The 21,305-nt window shown below is 35.5% G+C and overlaps 2 protein-coding genes across 8 annotated transcripts in view; both read left to right on the forward strand.

Moving 5' to 3' along the window:
• The window catches only part of LOC143026555 (uncharacterized), a 35,681-nt gene extending 18,351 nt beyond the window's left edge, over nt 1-17,330 (forward strand). Inside the window, exons 4-5 of the mRNA XM_076187138.1 lie at nt 13,851-14,025; nt 15,689-17,330. Of these exons, the coding sequence (XP_076043253.1) occupies nt 13,851-14,001 (151 nt within the window). The 3' untranslated portion in view covers nt 14,002-14,025; nt 15,689-17,330. The remainder of the gene's footprint in view (nt 1-13,850; nt 14,026-15,688) is intronic.
• A 1,386-nt stretch (nt 17,331-18,716) lies between these two features.
• The window catches only part of gem (transcription factor CP2 like gemini), a 56,682-nt gene continuing 54,093 nt past the window's right edge, over nt 18,717-21,305 (forward strand). For 5 of the 7 annotated variants that reach the window (XR_012966507.1, XM_076187151.1, XM_076187160.1 and 2 more), the window contains exon 1: nt 18,724-18,801. The gene's annotated coding sequence lies outside the window, so the exon portion shown is untranslated. Of the gene's footprint in view, nt 18,802-21,305 lie in introns of all 7 variants that reach the window. The other 2 variants (XM_076187178.1, XM_076187187.1) reach the window with 2 other exon arrangements.

The following is a 21,305-nucleotide window of genomic DNA, read 5'->3' on the forward strand; positions in this document are numbered from 1 at the left end:
ATGCCAACCTCCCCCGATTAGCAAGGCTAGAGGAAAGACTAGAAAAAATGGCTCAACACTGGGAAAGTAGGTTAGGTCAACTTACACAGATTGCGCAGCGAGTTGATAAATTGGAACAACGAAAGAAGGAAAACCAAAACCTAACTAAAGAAGTAGAAGAATTGAAAAAACAGTTAAAAGAAGTAAAAGATGAGAATGAGGAATTAAAGAGGAATAATAGAGAGAATAATAGAGAGAAGCACAGGATTGGAAGAAAGTCCAAGAGAACAATAAAATTGTATTTAACGACATAGTGACACAGCAGATGAAAGAACAAACTGAAAATACAGTTATTAAAGTAATGAGGGAGAAGGAGAATATAGTAAGAGACTTAGCAGATAAAAAGAAATGTATAATTATATTAGGGATGGAAGAGAAGTATAACTTAAACAAGACTTCGAGAATTAAGGAGGAAAAAGAACAAGTAAACAATATATTAGAATTAGTTCGGGAAGATGAACCTGAAATAGGGAAACAAGTTGAAGAAATGTATAGCCTTAGGGGAATATAGTACAGATAAAACCAGACCAATTAAGATTAAATTCAGGTAACAAAGGATAGCGGAGAATATCTTAGCAAAAACAGGGAAACTAACTGACAGTGAACAATATAAAAAGGTATGGATAAAAAGAGAAATGAATAAAGAGGAAAAAGAGGAAGAAAAAACGAAAAGACAAGAAGCTAAGAAAAAAAAACGAGAAAAGAACAGGAGAGTAGTGAATATGAAAATGAAGAAATGGATCATAACAGAGAAAAACAAAAGGGAAACAGAAAATACAGTGGAAGTAGCAGAAAAGTAAGAGTGTCTTACACAAATATAGATGTATTAATAACAGGATTGAACGAACTGAATGATTATCTGTAGGAAAAAGAACCGGACATAATGGGAATTGTAGAGACAAAATTAGAAGGTCCACTACCGCCCAACAGTGTAGGACATGGTGCATATAACTATTGGATTAGAAACAGAAAGATAAAACAAGGGGGTGGAGTTATGTTTCTGACTAAGAAGGATATAAACGTGAGGAGTGTCACATATGGAAAGAATAGAGTTAAGATGATTGTGATGGAAGTGGAAGACAGAGATAGGAAGAGCAGAAAGTTCATAATAAATTATGTGCCTCCAAAAACGGCCTCGTGGGAAGAGAGTGAACATTAAAGTATGTTAGAAGACACAAGGATAACATTGAATAAGATAATGTAAGATGGAGGAAGAATAGTTATAACGGGCGACTTTAATTGCAAAGAAGTCTGCTGGGAAGAGATGACAGTAAAGGGCGGAGACGACTCATGGGGAAATGTTCTACTCGAGATGATTATTGACCATACAATGACACAATGGATTCAAGAGAACACTAGGTATAGAAATGAAGAAGAACCATCGAGACTGGACCTAATAATCACATCAGAACCTGAAATAGTGGAAAAGATTGAATATAAGACACCACTAAGTAAAAGTGATCACATATTAGTTGAACTGGAACAAAATGAGGAAAAACACATGAAAAGAAATGAACAATATAGAAAAGGAAGATTGATGTATGAAAAAACAAATTTTGATAAAATAAGAGAATTCTTTCAAAAAGACTGGGGAATAATATACAAAGAGGAAACAACAGTGGAAGAGAAATTGAATATTTTGACAACAATTTATAAAGAAGGAGTGGAAAAGTATGTTCCAAGAAAAAAAAATATATGTAAAGTGCTGGTACAACAAAAGTTGTAGGGAGTTAAAAGACAAAAGAGATAAACCTTGGGCAAAATGGAAAAAAGACAAAAGACCTGAAAAATGGAAAATATATACTAGTTATAGAAATGAATATGTACAAGTGTGCAGAGAGGAAAAGAGAAAATATGAAAAAGATGTCATAGAAAAATGTAAAGATCAACCAAAACTATTTTACAGATTTGTAAACAACAAACTGAAAAACAAACAAGAATTAGAGAAACTACGACAAGGAGTTAAATACACAGAGGAGATAGAAATGGCAGAAATTATGAACAAGCATTTTAAATCGGTGTTTACAAGGGAGAACATACAACCTAGAGATATCGAATGGGAGGAGAAAGTCCCCCATATGAAAGAAATAGAAGCAACAAGGAATGAAATAATGAAACACTTGAGTAATCTTGATGTCAGAAAATCGCATGGACCAGATGAAATAGCAAACTGGATTTTGAAAGAATGCAGGAATGAACTGGCAGACAAAATACATAGCATGGTAAACAGTTCCTTGAAAGAAGGAAAAGTTCCAAAAGATTGAAAAAGAGCAAATATAGTACCTATATATAAAGGGGGAAATAAAGAAGATCCTACTAACTATAGACCAGTCTCTCTAACAAGTACGATAGCGAAGATTTGTGAAAGAATTATCAAAAGTAGATGGCTAAGGTATTTAGAAAAAAAACAATGTGCTAAATCCAAGGCAATTTAGATTCAGACAAGGATGATCATGCGTCACAAACTTAATGTGTTTCTATTCAAGGCTAATAGATATAATACAAGAAAGAGATGGATGGGCTGATTATGCATTTCTAGACCTAAAAAAAGCTTTTGACAAAGTACCACATATGAAGTTGCTTAAGAAATTAGAAACTGAAGGAGGAATACAGGGCAAACTGCTTAAATGGATGGAAGACTTTTTGCAAGAAAGAAAAATGACAGTAGTGATAAGAGACAAACACTCTAATTTGGATGAAGTAATAAGTGGTGTTCCACAAGGAACTGTTCTGGCCCATATAATGTTTGCTATATGTATTAATGATATTGATGAAGGAATTCAAAAGTTATATGAGCTTCTTTGCGGATGATGCAAAACTGTTGAAAAAAGTGAACACTGAAGAAGATTGTGAGTCGCTACAGAGTGATCTCAATAAAGTATGGGAATGGAGTAAGAAGTGGGAGATGGAGTTCAATACTAAGAAGTGTAGTATAATGGAATTTGGAAGAAGCAAAAAAGAATAGTAGGATCATATAAATTGGGAGAAGAAGGAATAAAAAAGTAGAAAATGAGGACCTAGGAGTCATTATTATGAATATGTCACCTGAGAAACATATAAACAAGATTTTTGGAGAAACTTATAATTTGATAAGAACAATCAAAGTGGCATTTACGTACCTGGATGAAGAAATGGTGAAGAAAATACTAATCACTTTGATAAGACCAAGATTGGAATATGCAGCAACGATGTGGTTACCAAGTACAAAAAAATGTATAACAAAACTTGAAACAATACAAAGAGCAATTACAAAATTGGCATCAACACTCTCAAAACTATCATATGAAGAGAGACTAGCGAAACTTGAGCTACAGACATTAGAGCAAAGAAGAGAGAGAGGTGATTTGATAACTATTCATAGAATCATGAAAGGATTAGAAACTATTGATAGAGAGAACCCAATAAAATGGGATGATAGAAATACAAGAGGGCATGGAAAGAAAATCAAGAAAGACAGTTATAGAAGAGATCTGAAAAAGAACAGCTTTTCCCACAGAGTAATAGGCATTTGGAACAAGCTAGATGAGAAAGTAGTGTGTGCAAAAACAATACATGAATTTAAAAACAGTTTAGATAAAATGAGATATGAAGACGGGACACCACGAGCATAGCTCCCCTTCCCGTAAAATACAACTAGGTAAATACACGCACACAGTAATAGACCAGATCCAATAAGCGTTGCTTCTTTCCTGTGTTTAAGGTAAATACCATGAAGTAGATACGCACATACTTTCCTGTATACTGCAATTAGGTAGATACAATTAGGTAAATACACATTTACACACACTCACACACACACACACATACACATACACACACACACACCCTCACACATACACACACACACACACACACACACACACACACACACACACACACACACACACACACACACACACACACACACACACACACACACACACACACACACACTTCAACGAATGGACGGCTTAGAAGACGTTCTGAAGAGAATTGAAGTTTGTGGATCCCAACGCAAAGAGAAGTGCCTAAAGTATTTACAGGGTGGGGGGGAAATTGCTCGTGGAGTAGTAGGAAAGTAGGGAAAGAGGAAAGGGGGAGGGATTACTGAGGGAAATGGAAGGAAATGAGGAAGGAGTAGACTTGGCCCAGGCAGACAGGCGAAAGGTAAACAAAAGGCCCCCCGACGACAATGAAATGTCTAATAAAAATGTAAAGATTAGAAGTATAGATAAGAGCAATACAGTAGAAAGTGATGAGAATATTTTCCAGGGAATTAAAGAGGGTGGGGGGGACACAACTAGACTGACAAGACTAGAAGAGAAGGTCGATAAGATGATCGAGGACTTGGAGCGTAGGTTCGGTAATGTTGACAGTATTATACGAAGAGTTGAAAAATTGGAAGAACTAGAGAGGGCGAACAAAAACTTAACCAAGGAAATTGAAGAATTAAAACAACAGTTAAAAGAAGTAAAAGATGAGAATAAAGTCTTAAAGGAGAATAATAAGGAGAACAAGGAGGGTTGGAAAAAAATTCATGAAAATAGCAAGGTTGCATTCACTGACATAATCAGACAGCAAATGAATGAACAAACTGAAAACTCAGTTATTAAAGTGATGAGACAGAAGGAGAATATAGTAAGAGACTTAGCAGACAGAAAGAAATGTATAATTATATTAGGAATGGAAGAGAAACATAACCCAGATAGAACCACAAGAATCAAAGAGGAAAATGAAAAAGTAAGAAATTTACTAGAATTAGTTCAGGAAGATGAACCAGAAATAATTAAACAAATCGAAGAGAAATTCAGGCTAGGGAAATATAGTACAGACAAGACCAGACCATTCAAGATTAAATTCAGGTCACAAACTACGGCTGAGAATATCTTATCCAAAACAGGGAAACTAGCAACAAGTAACAATATAAAAAGGTATGGATAAAAAGGGAAATGAATTAAGAGGAAAGAGAGGAAGAAAAACAGAAAAGACTTGAAGCAAAGGAAAAAAACGAGATAAGAACGGAGTCAGAAAAAGAGAGATTCTATTGGAGAGTAGTGAATATGAAACTAAAGAAAGTCGACATACAAGAGAAAACAAAAGGGAAACAGAGAACACAATGGAAGTGGCAGAAAACTAAGAGTGTCTTACACAAATATAGATGGATTAATAACAGGATTGAATGAACTGAATGATTATTTGAAAGAAAAAGAACCAGACATAATGGGAATTGTAGAAACAAAATTAAAAGGTACACTACCACCCAACAGTGTAGGACATGATGCATATAATTATTGTATTAGAAACAGATTGAAAAAGGAAGGGGGTGGAGTTATGTTCCTGACTAAGAAGGATATAAACGTGAAGGGTGTCACATATGGAAAGAATACAGTAGAAATGATAATGATGGAAGTAGAAGACAGAGATAAGAAGAACAGAAAGTTTGTGATAAATTATGTGCCCCCAAAAAGAGCCTCATGGGAAGAGAGTGAACATAAAAGTATGTTAGAGGACACAAAGATAACATTAAACAAGATAATGGAAGAGGGAGGAAAAATAGTTATGATGGGCGACTTTAATTGCAAAGAAGTCTGCTGGGAAGAGATGACAGTAAAGGGTGGAGACGGCTCATGGGGAAACGCTCTACTCGAGATGGTTACTGACCATACAATGACACAATGGATACAGGAGAACACTAGGTATAGAAATGAAGAAGAGCCATCGAAACTAGACCTAGTAATTACATCCGAACCTAGAATAGTGGACAAAATTGAATATAAAACACCAATAGGTAAAAGTGACCACATATTGATTGAACGGGAACTTAATGAAGAAAAATATATGAAAAGAAATGAACAATATAGAAAAGGAAGAATGATGTATGAAAAAACAAACTTTGATAAAATAAGAGAATTCTTTCAAAAGGAAAACTGGGAAGAAATATACAAAGAAGAAACAACAGTAGAAGAGAAATGGAATATTTTGACAAAAATTTACAAAAAAGGAGTGGAAAAGTATGTCCCAAGACAAAAACAAGAAAAAGAATATGTAAAATGCTGGTACAACAAAAGCTGTAGGGAGTTAAAAGACAAAAGAGACAAAGCCTGGACCAGATGGAAAAAAGACAGAAGACCTGAAAAATGGAAAATATATACCTGCTATAGAAATGAATATGTACAAATGTGCAGAGAAGAAAAGAGAAAATATGAAAAAGATATCATAGAAAAGTGTAAAGATCAACCGAAACTATTCTACAGATTTGTAAACAATAAACTGAAAAACAAACAAGACTTGGAGAAATTAAGACAGGAGGGAGTTGAATACACTGAGGAAATGGAAATGGCAGAAATTATGAACAAACATTTTAAATCAGTGTTTACAAGGGAGAACATACAACCTGAAGAGAACGAATGGAAAGAGAAAGTCCCCCCTATGGAAGAAATAGAAGTAACAAAGAATGAAATATTAACACACTTGAGTAATCTTGATGTCAGAAAATCGCATGGACCAGATGACATAGCAAACTGGATACTAAAAGAATGCAGACAAAATACATAGCATACTAAATAGTTCCTTGAAAGAAGGAAAAGTTCCAGAAGATTGGAAAAAAGCAAATATAGTACCTATATACAAAGGAGGAAATAAAGAACCTACCAACTATAGACCAGTCTCTCTAACAAGTACAATAGCAAAAATTTGTGAAAGAATTATCAAAAGTAGATGGGTAAAATATTTAGAAAAAAAACAAAGTGTTAAATCCAAGGCAATTTGGATTCAGACAAGGACGATCATGCGTCACCAATTTAATATGTTTCTATTCAAGGCTAATAGATATAATACAGGAAAGAGATGGATGGGCGGACTGTGCATTTTTAGATCTAAAGAAAGCTTTTGACAAAGTACCACATAAGAAGTTGCTTAAGAAATTAGAAACTGAAGGAGGAATACAGGGCAAACTACTAAATTGGATGGAAGACTTTTTGCAAGAAAGAAAAATGAGAGTAGTGATAAGAAACCAACACTCAAAATGGGATGAAGTAATAAGCGGTGTTCCGCAGGGAACAGTTCTGGCCCCAATAATGTTTGCTATATATATTAATGATATGGATAAAGGAATAGAAAGCTATATGAGCTTCTTTGCAGATGATGCAAAACTACTGAAAAGAGTGAAAACTGAAGAAGATTGTGAATCACTACAGAGAGATCTAAATAAAGTACAAGAATGGAGTAGGAAATGGGAGATGGAGTTCAATACAAAAAAGTGTAGTATAATGGAATTTGGAAAAAGCAAAAACAGAATAACAGGAGCATATAAATTGGGAGAAGAAGGAATAAAAAAAGTAGAAAATGAGAAGGACCTGGGAGTCATTGTTATGAATAATATGTCACCTGAGAAACATATAAATAAGAGTTTTGGAGAGACTTATAATCTAATAAGAACAATCAAAGTTGCATTTACATACCTGGATGAAGAAATGGTGAAGAAAATCCTAATCACCCTGATAAGACCAAGATTGGAATATGCAGCAACGATATGGTCACCAAGTACAAAAAAATGTATAAAAAAAAACTTGAAAGAATACAAAGAGCAATTACAAAACTGGCACCAACACTCTCAAAACTATCATATGAAGAGAGACTAGAAAAACTTGAACTACAGACACTAGAGCAAAGAAGAGAGAGAGGAGATTTGATAGCTATTTACAGAATCATGAAAGGCATAGAAATTACTGACAGAGAGAATCTGATAAAATGGGATGACAGAAATACTAGAGGACACGGAAAGAAAATAAAAAAAGACAGCTATAGAAGAGATTTGAAAAAGAACAGCTTTCCTCACAGAGTAATAGACAGTTGGAACAAGTTAGATGAGAAAGTGGTGTTTGCAAAAACAATACATGAATTTAAAAATAGTTTAGATAAAATGAGATATGAAGACGGGACCCTACGAGCATAGCTCCCCTTCCCGTAAAATACAACTAGGTAAATACAACTAGGTAAATACATATACACACACTTACACACACACACACACACATACACACACGCATACACACACATACACACACACGCACATACACACACATACACACTCATACACACACATACACACACATACGTACACACATACACACACACGCATACACACACACACATACACACACACATACACTCACACACACATACACACTCGAGATACAAAGACAGGACACTACGAGCGTAGCTCCCCTTTTCGCAAGATACAACTAGGTAAACACACACACACACACACACACACACACACACACACACACACACACACACACACACACACACACACACACACACACACACATACACACAAGACATACAAAGACGAGACACTACGAGCGTAGCTCCCCTTCTCGTAAGATACAACTAGGTAAATGCACACACATACACACACACCTGCACACACATACACACACACACATACACACATACACAAACACATACACACACATACACACACACACACACACATACACACACACACACACACACACACACACACACACACACACACACACACACACACACACTCGGTGGCGCAGTTGGTAGAGCGCTGAACTGCCACCATAGTGGCCCGTAGTTCTTGGTTCGAATCCTGCCCAGGGCCGAAATTATTTCGGTACCGCTGCGCTTCGGGTCGTTACTCTGACTCGCGTGGGCGGGGAGTTGGGTGTGTGTGTGTGTGCATTACCCATAGATCGGACCTACGAGCTCTGAGCTCTCTTCCAGGAGGGAAATAGCTGTCGATCACGAGTCCAACACATGATCCAAAGACCAAGTGAATACACACACACACACACATTCGTCGGATGGACGGTGAAGATTGGAGCTCCGAAGAAAAAGTAAAATTTTCGTGGATCTCAACGTCAAGGAAATACCTTTTTGTGTTTACACGGAAGGGGAAAGCTCGTGGTGTAGTGGGAAGGTGATGAAAAAGGAGAAGGGGAGGGATTACTGAGGAAAATGGAAGGAGATGAAGAAGGATAGGACTTGGTCCAGGCAGACAGACACCATATAAACAAACGCGGCCCAGAATTTAGTGACGAGGAAGGGACTAACAAAAGTGTAAAGATTAGAAATATAGATACGAGCAGCACAATGGATAGGGAAGATAACAATTTCCAATTATTTAATGTGGGGGGGGGATGCCAACCCTCCCCGATTAGCAAACCTAGAAGAAAAACTTGAAAAAATTGTCAAACATTGGGAGGATAGGTTCGGTGAACTCACGAGGATCACGCAGAGAGTTGAAAAATTGGAAGAATTAGAGAAGGTGAACCAAAAACTAACTAAAGAAATAGAAGTATTAAAAAGACAGTTAAAAGAAGTAAAAGATGAGAATGAGGAATTAAAGAATAATAATAAAGAGAATAAAGAATCCATAGCAAAAGAAGCACAGGGTTGGAAAAAAATCCAAGAAAACAACAAAGTTGCATTTAATGAAATAGTAAAACAGCAAATGAAAGAACAAACTGAAGACACAGTTATTAAAGTGATGAGACAGAAAGAGAATATAGTAAGAGACTTAGCAGATAAAAAGAAATGTATAATTATTTTAGGGATGGAAGAAAAGTATAATCTAAATAGGACTACAAGAATTAAAGAGGAAAAAGAAAAAGTAAACAGTTTATTAGAATTAGTTCAGGAAGATGAACCTGAAATAGGAAAACAAATTGAAGAAATATATAGTCTTGCAAAATATAGTACAGATAAGACCAGACCAATTAAGATTAAATTCAGGTCACAAACGACAGCAGAGAATATCTTAGCGAAAACAGGGAAACTAGCAAACAGTGAACAATATAAAAAGGTATGGATAAAAAGAGAAATGAATAAAGAGGAAAGAGAGGAAGAAAAAATGAAAAGACAAAAAGCTAAGGAAAAAACAGAACAGAACAGGGTCAGGAAAAGAGGAATTCTGTTGGAGAGTAGTGAATATGAAAGTGAGGAGATGGGTCATAACAGAGAAAAACATAAGGGAAACAGAAGATACAATGGAAGTAGCAGAAAATTAAGAGTGTCGTACACAAATATAGATGGGTTAATAACAGGATTGAACGAACTGAATGATTATCTGTAGGAAAAAGAACCGGACATAATGGGAATTGTAGAGACAAAATTAATAGGTCCACTACCACCCAACAGTGTAGGACATGATGCATATAACTATTGGATTAGAAACAGAGAGACAAAACAAGGGAGTGGAGTTATGTTTCTGACTAAGAAGGATATAAACGTGAGGAGTGTCACATATGGAAAGAATACAGTAGAGATGATTATGATCGAAGTGGAAGACAGAGATAAGAAGAGCAGAAAGTTTGTAATAAATTATGTGCCTCCAAAAACAGCCTCGTGGGAAGAGAGTGAACATAAAAGTATGTTAGAAGACACAAGGATAACATTGAATAAAATAATGGAAGATGGAGGAAGAATAGTTATAATGGGCGACTTTAATTGCAAAGAAGTCTGCTGGGAAGAGATGACAGTAAAGGGTGGAGACGACTCATGGGGAAATGTTCTACTCGAGATGATTATTGACCATACAATGACACAATGGATTCAAGAGAACACTAGGTATAGAAATGAAGAAGAACCATCGAGACTGGACCCAATAATCACATCAGAACCTGAAATAGTGGAAAAGATTGAATATTTGACACCACTAAGTAAAAGTGATCACATATTGGTTGAACTGGAACTAAATGAGGAAAAATACATGAAAAGAAATGAACAATATAGAAAAGGAAGATTGATGTATGAAAAAACAAATTTTGATCAAATAAGAGAATTCTTTCAAAAAGAAAACTGGGAAAGAATATACAAAGAGTGGAAGAGAAATGGAATATTTTAACAAAAAATTATTAAAAAAAAAAAAAAAGGAGTGGAAAAGTATGTTCCAAGACAAAAAAAAATGTAAAGTGCTGGTACAACAAAAGTTGTAGGGAGTTAAAAGACAAAAGAGATAAACCTTGGGCAAAATGGAAAAAAGACAAAAGACCTGAAAAATGGAAAATATATACTAGTTATAGAAATGAATATGTACAAGTGTGCAGAGAGAAAAAGAGAAAATATGAAAAAGATGTCATAGAAAAATGTAAAGATCAACCAAAACTATTTTACAGATTTGTAAACAACAAACTGAAAAACAAACAAGAATTAGAGAAACTACGACAAGGAGGAGTTGAATACACAGAGGAGATAGAAATGGCAGAAATTATGAACAAGCATTTTAAATCGATGTTTACAAGGGAGAACATACTACCTGGAGAGATCGAATGGGAGGAGAAAGTCCTCCCTATGAAAGAAATAGAAGTAACAAGGAATGAAATAATTAAACACTTGAGTAACCTTGATGTCAGAAAATCACATGGACCAGATGAAATAGCAAATTGGATTTTGAGAGAATGCAGAAATGAACTGGCAGACAAAATACATAGCATGATAAACAGTTCCTTGAAAGAAGGAAAAGTTCCAAAAGATTGAAAAAGAGCAAATATAGTACCTATATATAAAGGGGGAAATAAAGAAGACCCTACTAAATATAGACCAGTCTCTCTAACAAGTACAATAGCAAAAATTTGTGAAAGAATTATCAAAAGTAGATGGGTAAGGTATTTAGAAAGAAACAACGTGCTAAATGCAAGGCAATTTAGATTCAGACAAGGACGATCATGCGTCACCAATTTAATATGTTTCTATTCAAGGCTAATAGACATCATACAAGAAAGAGATGGATGGGCTGATTGTGCATTTCTAGACCTAAAAAAAGCTTTTGACAAAGTACCACATAAGAAGTTATTTAAGAAATTAGAAACTGAAGGGTGAATACAGGGAAACTGCTTAAATGGATGGAAGACTTTTGCAAGAAAGAAAAATGACAGTAGTGATAAGAGACAAACACTCTAATTTGGATGAAGTAATAAGTGGTGTTCCACAAGGAACTGTTCTGGCCCCAATAATGTTTGCTATATATATTAATGATATTGATGAAGAAATTAAAAGTTATATGAGCTTCTTTGCAGATGATGCAAAACTGTTAAAAAAAAAGTGAACACGGAAGAAGATTGTGAGTCACTACAGAGTGATATCAATAAAGTATGGGAATGGAGTAAGAAGTGGAAGATGGAGTTCAATACTAAGAAGTGTAGTATAATGGAATTTGGAAAAAAAATAGCAGGATCATATAAATTGGGAGAAGAAGGAATAAAAAAGTAGAAAATGAGAAGGACCTAGGAGTCATTATTATGAATAATATATCACTTGAGAAACATATAAACAAGATTTTTAGAGAAACTTATAATTTGATAAGAACAATCAAAGTGGCATTTATGTACCTGGATGAAGAAATGGCGAAGAAAATACTAATCACTTTGATAAGACCAAGATTGGAATATGCAGCAACGATGTGGTCACCAAGTACAAAAAAAAATGTATAACAAAACTTGAAACAATACAAAGAGCAATTACAAAATTGGCATCAGCACTCTCAAAACTATCATATGAAGAGAGACTAGCGAAACTTGAGCTACAGACATTAGAGCAAAGAAGAGAGAGAGGCGATTTGATAATTATTTACAGAATCATGAAAGGAATAGAAACTATTGATAGAGAGGATCTAATAATATGGGATGATAGAAATACAAGAGCTCACGGAAAGAAAACCAAGAAAGACAGTTATAGAAGAGATCTGAAAAAGAACAGTTTTCCTCACAGAGTAATAGACAGTTGGAACAAGTTAGATGAGAAAGTGGTGTGTGCAAAACAATACATGAATTTAAAAACAGTTTAGATAAAATGAGATATGAAGACGGGACACCACGAGCATAGCTCCCCTTCCTGTAAAATACAACTAGGTAAATACAACTAGGTAAATACACACACATACACACGCGTGCGTGCGATTGTAGGACACCCCCTCATAAACCAAACGCTAGAATAAAAATATTTTGTGTAGGATGAAAGTTAATTTCAAAGTGTACAATGACAATCTGTAGACAAAATTCAAACGATGGGATAACGGTCTAAAGTAGGATGACAGACAAATTTCATACGTTCTAGTCACATCTTCAAATACAGTATGGCATCTCACACATAAATCAAATGCTTGAATGAAAATATCATGTATAGAATGACATGACTATATCAAATTCAAACGCTGGGGTAGGTTAAAGATTATGTTCAAAGTGTAAGGTGACAAGTTATGGACGAAATTCAATTGCTGGGGGTCACTGTCAAATAATTCTGTTTCTGTCGATTCATGTCGTCTTCCAACCTTTCCGTTGTACTTGACAGACTTTCTTCTGGCTAATGCTCGGCAGGGGGGGAGGTATGGGGGGGGGCGCAGGAAGGAAGAAAATTATGTCTTGGTTGATCGTTGCCCCCCCCCTCTCGCCCCTCGTTGCTTTTGACGCTACCTGTCAGTGAATTAAAAAGAAATCCCGGCAGTTTTGTGAGAAACCGGGACATATTTATTGTCTGGCATAGTGTTCCATTAGTATAGATTCTCCACTTCCCACTCCCCCGACTGGAAAGGAAATTCAGAAGCCCAGAGGACGCTGCACTTTACCGCGGAGAAGAAAAATGATAATGAAAATAAAAATAAAAACAAATATAAAGATAAAAATAAAAATAAAAATAAAGATAAAAATAAAAATAAAAATAAAAATAAAAGTAAAAATAAAAATAAAAATAAAAATAAAAATTAAAGATAAAATAAAAATTGAAACAAAAAAAATAAAAAAATAGAATAAAATAAAATAAGAATAAAAATTATAATCTTCAACTCTCACTTTTTTTTCTTTCAGTTGGTTCCCCGCATCGCCGTCGCTGGACTCAGGTATGCAAGTGATGACCCTCATGCCAGCAGGGCACGTGTATGACCGTCTCTACGCCACGGCCCACAACAGCAACTCACTGGCGCCGTCCTTCGTCTGCGAGGCGGTTTCAGGGGCTTAATTGTCAAGGTTCTTCCCCCAGCAGGTACACATGGAACTATAAGCACAGGTTCATGTAGCGAGAGTAGAGGAGATATTGTGTGAATTGTACACAAGGCCATAACATGGGATTTTCCGACGTTGTCCTTAGACCTAAGAGATCATTTCCAGGGCCTAAATATGTGTCGTGGACGGCTCATGGCGAAAAGTCGTACTCTTCTTTCCCCTCTACAGACAGAAATTTGACGAGTTTCGTTTTTGTTCTCATTCACACGTGAAAAGAAAAAATTATCTCCACGATTTCGAGAGTTTTGATGAAAGTAGAAGTCTTTGCCGTGTCTCCCAAGCTTTTGATTTCCTTGGTAACATCTTTCGCGAAGTGAAATTCGACTGTAGGTTTCCATCAACTCGGTAGAATGGCCTCAAAATGGCGGCGTGTTCGGAGTCGTCTTAACTCTTTGCATAAAGGGACTCTGGATAAAGGGAGTGTTGGTGCCTCTTCATGCACAACAACCCGGGGATATTCAGTGAAAAAATACAATAGGTTCGAAAAACCAGTTCAAAGAAGAAAGAGTAAGTGCGAAACTGAATTGGCCACAAAACATCTCCCCTCTGTCGTTTATCGTATTATCGTAATTCTGGTCGAGCCCCGCTGTGGCCCAGACCCCAGCAGTGTGCCCCGGGAGAGAGAGAAGCCCCTTCATCCATAATAATTAATCTGCTGCGAGAGGTGGTTGGGTGAGTTGCATGTACTTCTTTGACTTGCCCACCTCTCTTATAAGGGAGGAAAGACCCTTTGTTGTGTATTCATTTATTACTGTAGTTATTTGACAAATTATCTACTCTTAAGGTCGATCGTTCAAACAAATAAGGTTACACTCTAAAGATGTAAATAACGCTGCCTCCATGCCTCTTGCTGTGGCGAAATATTTTTGTCGTTTTATTATGATTAAAGTCGGATGATTTGACTCTGTTTAGAAAGGGTCACTGTAGTCAACAGGTTAATTTTATTCTAAAGTCAAGTCGTGTTAGAAGACAGTTTCCTAGTGAGGCATTCCTCCACTACACCCCACCCCACCCCTCCCCACCTCCTTCATGACGTCATGCATGAAGAGGATAATCTTTTCAGATCAAACTGGATATAGTTGGTTTACGCAAAGCTGGATTTCCATCAATCCAGTGTAGTATGTTTGTTTTAGTTCTGTGGAAATATATTAACGAATAAATATTACACCAGCCGCTGGATTGATATATGTTTCTTACACGAAATTCACAAATTAATTATAAGAAGAAATTAAGGATATGTAAAATAGGGAAATTACAAGACAAATTTCCAGCAAAATTATTCAAGAAAACACATATAAAATGTTTAGAACAAGTGTAGAGAGTATGCTTAACTCTACATTGGTGAATTAAAGTCTGGTAGTCTTCTTTCCTTTACTGTGCCAGATAGTTTTCTGCTCTACAAATACAAGGTAAGCTCCGTTCAAACATCGAAGGATTACCAGAAACATTTTCTATATACATATGTATATGTTGCCAAAACATGAATATATAAAATAACTACATGGATATACAAAATAACCACAAAAAGAAATGAAATAATCTCTAAAGTATGGAAATTACAAAACAATTTTACAGCATAAACTAAGAAAGTAAACACGTACAAGTTTAGAATAATATATATATATATATATTTTTTTTTACAGGCAGCGACAACATTTAGAGTTCCAGACTTCGGGCGACGGCCCAACAAGTGGATTCTTCCGTCCTGCGGCTCACTATAGTCTGTATGCTGCAAGGAGTCCGTTCTGCCAAATCAACCTACAAAGGATTACAAAGGCGGAGCATGCCGACAGGAGACCTTTTGGTCCATATCTAGGTCGGATGCAAAAAAAAAATCATGATAGTATATTAATAAAAAACTATGTCAATAATTAATAAAATACATGTCTTTCTCTCATTTCCCATCTACGTGCTATTTACTTTTTTAATGGAGTAAAGAAGGCTGTACGGAACAATGAATATCGCTTTTTCGGGATGATAACAACGATTACCAACCACATCCCACCTCTGACATCTCGGCATGGAAACATGGCGGAGGAAAAATGCTCTCTTGCCAGGTGTCATGAAATCAAAGGATTACAAAGGCGGAGCATGCCGACAGGAGACCTTTTGATCCATATCTAGGTCGGATGCGAAAAAAAAAATCATATTAATAATAAAACAATAAATAAAAACTATAATAATGTAAATAACAAATAAAATACATAAATAAATGCATAGGTATAGTTAAATAATAAACAAACAGGTAAATAGTAAATAATAATAAATTGACATATAACTAATAATAAATGAAAATCAGACAGACAAATGATAACAAAACAAAAGCAAATAATATAAGATAAATTATAATCATTACAGCATCTTACTTAGGTATTTATCTAACTGATTCTTAAAGCTTCGAACTGTACTACATTGTACTACCTGTGCAGGAAGTTTATTCCATTCATTTACTACACAGTTGGCAAAGTTGTTTCTACCTACTTCCAAATTGAATCTATTTCCGGATAGTTTGAGACCATTGTTTCTTGTCTGATTCTCATTCAATGTGAAAATTTTGTCACTTTTGATGTTGTCAATTCCCTTTAAAATCTTAAAGACCTGTATCAAGTCACCTCTGAGTCTACACTTTTTTAGGGAAAACAGATTCATGTGTTTTAGTCGATTTTCGTATGATTTATTTTTGATAATTGGAATCAGTTTTGTGGCTCGCCGTTGTACTTTTTCCAGTCTGTCAATGTCTTTAATGAGATTCGGTGACCATACAGAAACAGCATATTCCAAATGTGGACGAACTAACGATTTATATAGCTTGTTAATGAGTGATGGACTTTTGAAATCAAAAGATCGCGCAATCAGTCCCAGAATCTTATTTGCTTTCTCAGAGGCTGAAATACACTGCTTGGATGATTCATATTAGAATACTCCTAAAAATGATAGTCATTGTACTGCAAACTTTCTTTTTACTATTCACCGAATATTAAAAAAATTAATAAAATGGCACATAGATGGGAAATAAGAAAGAGATTAATATGTATTAGATTGATTTGGCACAATGGTTAGAAGTAAATCACGACATAGCCATACCCTGAACAGAATCCCTGGAGCGCACAGACTATAGTAGAGGAGAACTACTTTTTAGAGGATAAAGTTCCATCTCTTATAGTAACAACCGCTGCATGTCTTATATTTTTCACTAGATGGTGGTTTTTCTTTACAACCAGAGTTGAATTAAAATATGATTATTATAATTAATCCCCATGTCCCCGCAATAAATATCGAACTTGTGATTGTGTTTTATTTTCATTTTTACCAATCAGTAAATAAATTAATTAATCTGTCATTCATGTTCCAACTGCCAAACACTTTTATGAGTCGAACGACCGTGCCAACATATGCCATGTCACTCCTGCAAACTTCTCTATATCACTTCCACAGTAGCTCACTCCAGTCTGCTCTCCTGCCCAACATATATTTTCTCGCCGTTTAGCGTTATCAATAGCGTTGAACCTGTTATGGTATGCTTATATTCACTAGAAAAAATCATCATTACTTTTAATTAGTTTTACCATTTGACCTAAATAATTATACCCTTCAACTTCTTCAGTATTATCAGCGCGGTTAATATTTGCACTGGGAAACATGTTTCCTGGCTGAAAGACACATTTATTTATTCTATCTTTTTCATTTTTACATGCACAATAGCAGCATCTGTCGCATGTGATAAAACATTTGGCTCAGTTTTTGTTGAATCGGTGGAAACGTTTTTTAAAGGCGGTCAACAAATTGTTACGTTGCTCGGTATATGAAACAACGACTCCTAGTCGAAAGTTGCATAGGTATATGTTGAAAGCCAGGCAATTTACATGCGGCATGTTGCATGTGGGAATGCTATTGAAGAGAACGAGGAACAACCAGAAAATTTGTATGGAATGCGAGCAAATCAAAATATTAAACAAGGGAGGTTGATTAGATGATGTTGATAAATACAGCATTCCACATACTTGCGCCAATTTGTGAAATACGTCTGAAGAAACAATCTGGGCAAACATAAGTTTATATAAGGAAATAGTTATAAATAAATATATTTAACACAAACTAGAAGAAACAATATAGGCCAATGCCATAGATAAATTCATGACAAATAGTGATAAAGACGGAAATTACACGTGGGTATCGTAACCCCAACTCATATATTATACAGATCAATGAATCACAACATATATTTCGGTTGAAGGAAATCACCTACTGGTAGATTGTTGGAGCACATTTTGTTTATCTCAGAATATCATATGTGAAATTCGTATGTGCGCGCAAATTTTGTAAAAATTTCCACTTCATAAGTTTGTTTGTATATATCAATTATGTAATTAATTAAAACTAGGATAATATAACCATATAATTAGTATAATGGTTAAATAGTTCAGGTTGACAATTTTCCCATCTATTTCTTTTTATGAAAGACCTTTTCACCAAGAATTAGATTCGATCTCAAAAGCAATAAGTTACAGTCTTTAAAAATAATTTTCTTTTATAGTACGTCAAATAAATGCCACTAAAAATATACATATATAATCTTTTGTAAATCATATATGTATATACATATAATTTTTATTTTTTTTTATATATTGTAACAGTATTTTTAACATGTCTAAGTAGCAGTATTTACATTCCTACCAAACACGCTAGTGTAGGAACGGTACAAAGAAGCGTCTGTGGGAGTATACTGTGGCTCTTACATTTTAATCCGTATTTTAAGGTAACAATATAGTGGTTGGACAAATTTAAGTTAGAGAAGAAGGACTGTGACAAGGTTTTTCGATTTAGCCGAGTTCATCATATGTCAGTTTGCCTATGACGCATTACGCGCCCTTCATTTCATGCATGGAAGTGGATGTGTTATTGAAGAGATACGATAACAATGTGTCCATTGCATCAAAACATTAACCATGTGTCATATCTTCTGCTATGCCACACAATATTTTCTTAGAACATGAAAATTTTAAACAAGCAACACAGAAGAAGGCTATATATATATAATTTACCTGTCCCATATCTGAATTACACAATATTATCATGACAAAGTTATGGTGTTGGCTCTAATTGCCACCAATTTGTCAGGATCTGATTATTTTGGTTCAACTATTTCAGGATGCATGAATATATAGCCAATAATTTTAATTAGTAGGGTCAATAAAGTGTCATATAGAGCTGGCCTTGAAGTTTTCACCAAGTGAAATAGATGAGAAAAGATTTAGGAAAAATATTTTCTAGGCTGTGTTTCTTCCTGGAGTGTACAGGTAAATGGTGTATTATCATATAGTTGTCACATCTATGCAGAACTACAAAATCATTGGTGTATGGGTGGTTATAGTGGGTGCCTATAAACTACAGGGCTCATCCCAATGATTAGGTAAAGGCACACAATTCATCCTCATCATTTACGCCAAAGTAGCATATATTTGATAGCACAAGTGTCTGACTATACATACAAATGAAGATTTTATACATTGTATAGTTATCACTGATTTATAGTGATAGTTTAGAGTTTTTAACACCCTCACTGATAGGTAATGGAGAATCTGCATGGAACATAAGGAAATTATTGGTAATGTGAATCTGCAGTGGGGATTTTTGTGTGGTTAGTGAATCTTGAAAAGATTACATAAACACTAATGACATAGATAAATTTTAAAAGTTTACAATAGGAATGCACCAATAAGCAAATCGGTCAGTTATTAATCAATCTGTTATTCCTTGTCAATTGACATAATTTAATTGGCTGTCAAGGAATTATAATGTAATTATGATAGGGTGGAATGGATTAGGTATGTGTCCTAGACTTGGCTACCTCCCATATAAAGGTGAAAAAGCTCTTGATATATAAATAGAATACAAAAATTAATATTAGTTATGGAGTTATTATCCAACAGTGTAGTTATCAATACAAAACACTTCCCACGTAATGTACTCACCTAGATTTTAAGTTGTGCTCTCAGGTTTTATCACCAGATTTTATCTATTTATTTTTTACCTAGGTAGGCTAAGTTTTTTTTTTTTTTTTTTTTTTTTTTTTTTTTTTTTTTTACAGAGTTGGCTAAGATAACAGGAATTTGATTGATACCTTTAGATAAGTACATACATATACCAAGTTTTTGTTTTGTTTTTGTTTTTCCCCCATACAAGGAAGATAGCCGAAGTCAAAAGGCATAATTCCTACCCATTTAATCCCCACCCATGCCACTCCCATTCACCACCCCTCCTTCCCTCTTTTCTTGGCTCCTCCTGGATGATGGGTCATCCGTGCATCTTGCCCTAGGTCGGAAGCAATACAGCAAGACATGCACATCCATAGCAAGGCTGCTTCAATTAATTGGCGACCCCCCCCCCTCCTGTCCCCTCATTCAAAAGAAGAGAAATTGGGAAAATCCCTTCAGGCTGTGGTAAAATATTCACACATAACTGCTCCCTAACCCCCACCCCCTTCCATGCATCACAGCGACATCCATTTATAACAATTGTCCACTCACCCCATTTTCTATCTTCTCCCTTCCTCAACAGACATCCCCCTCATTCTCAATGTCCCTTTTACCCTATTCATGTATCTCATCTTTAGTTGTCCTCTCCTGTTCACTCTATCCACCTCTGCCTTCTACTAATATTTTGCTAATCTTTCTTCACTCATTCTTCCATGTGTCCAAACCATCCCAATACTCTTTCATCAACCCTATCTACCAACTCCTTTTCCACCCCTGCTCTCCTCCTCACCTCCTCGTTTCTCACCCTATCCAGCCTAGTAACCCCTACCATACTTCTGACATTTCATCTCAAACACATTTAAACTCGTTCTTCCTCACATTCCATGTTTCAGCACAATCACTCCTTCATACAATCTCCTCTTAACATCCATTCCCAAATGTCTATTTCTTGTTATACTTTTTAATCCTCCAATGTATTTACTTGCTTCTCTCAATCTACATTCTACCTCCACACCTCCCTTTCCTGCCACATGCACCTCAAGTATCTAAAACTATCCACTTCCTCCAGCCTCTCTCCCTTAATACTCACTTCCAATTTGCTGCCATCCTCCCTTTGTACATGTCATCATCTTACTTTTATTCACATTTACCTTCAACTTCCTCCTTTTGCACACCTTCCCAAACTCCATCACTAACTTCCTTAATCCCTCCTCTGATCCTGGTACAAGCACAGTGTTGTTAGCAAACAACAACCAGTTTATCCCTCATTTTTCTCTATTTTCTT

Source organism: Oratosquilla oratoria, chromosome 1 (genome assembly GCF_046742065.1).
Source record: "Oratosquilla oratoria isolate Oo_2021 chromosome 1, ASM4674206v1, whole genome shotgun sequence".
NCBI classification, from domain to species: Eukaryota; Metazoa; Arthropoda; class Malacostraca; order Stomatopoda; family Squillidae; genus Oratosquilla; species Oratosquilla oratoria.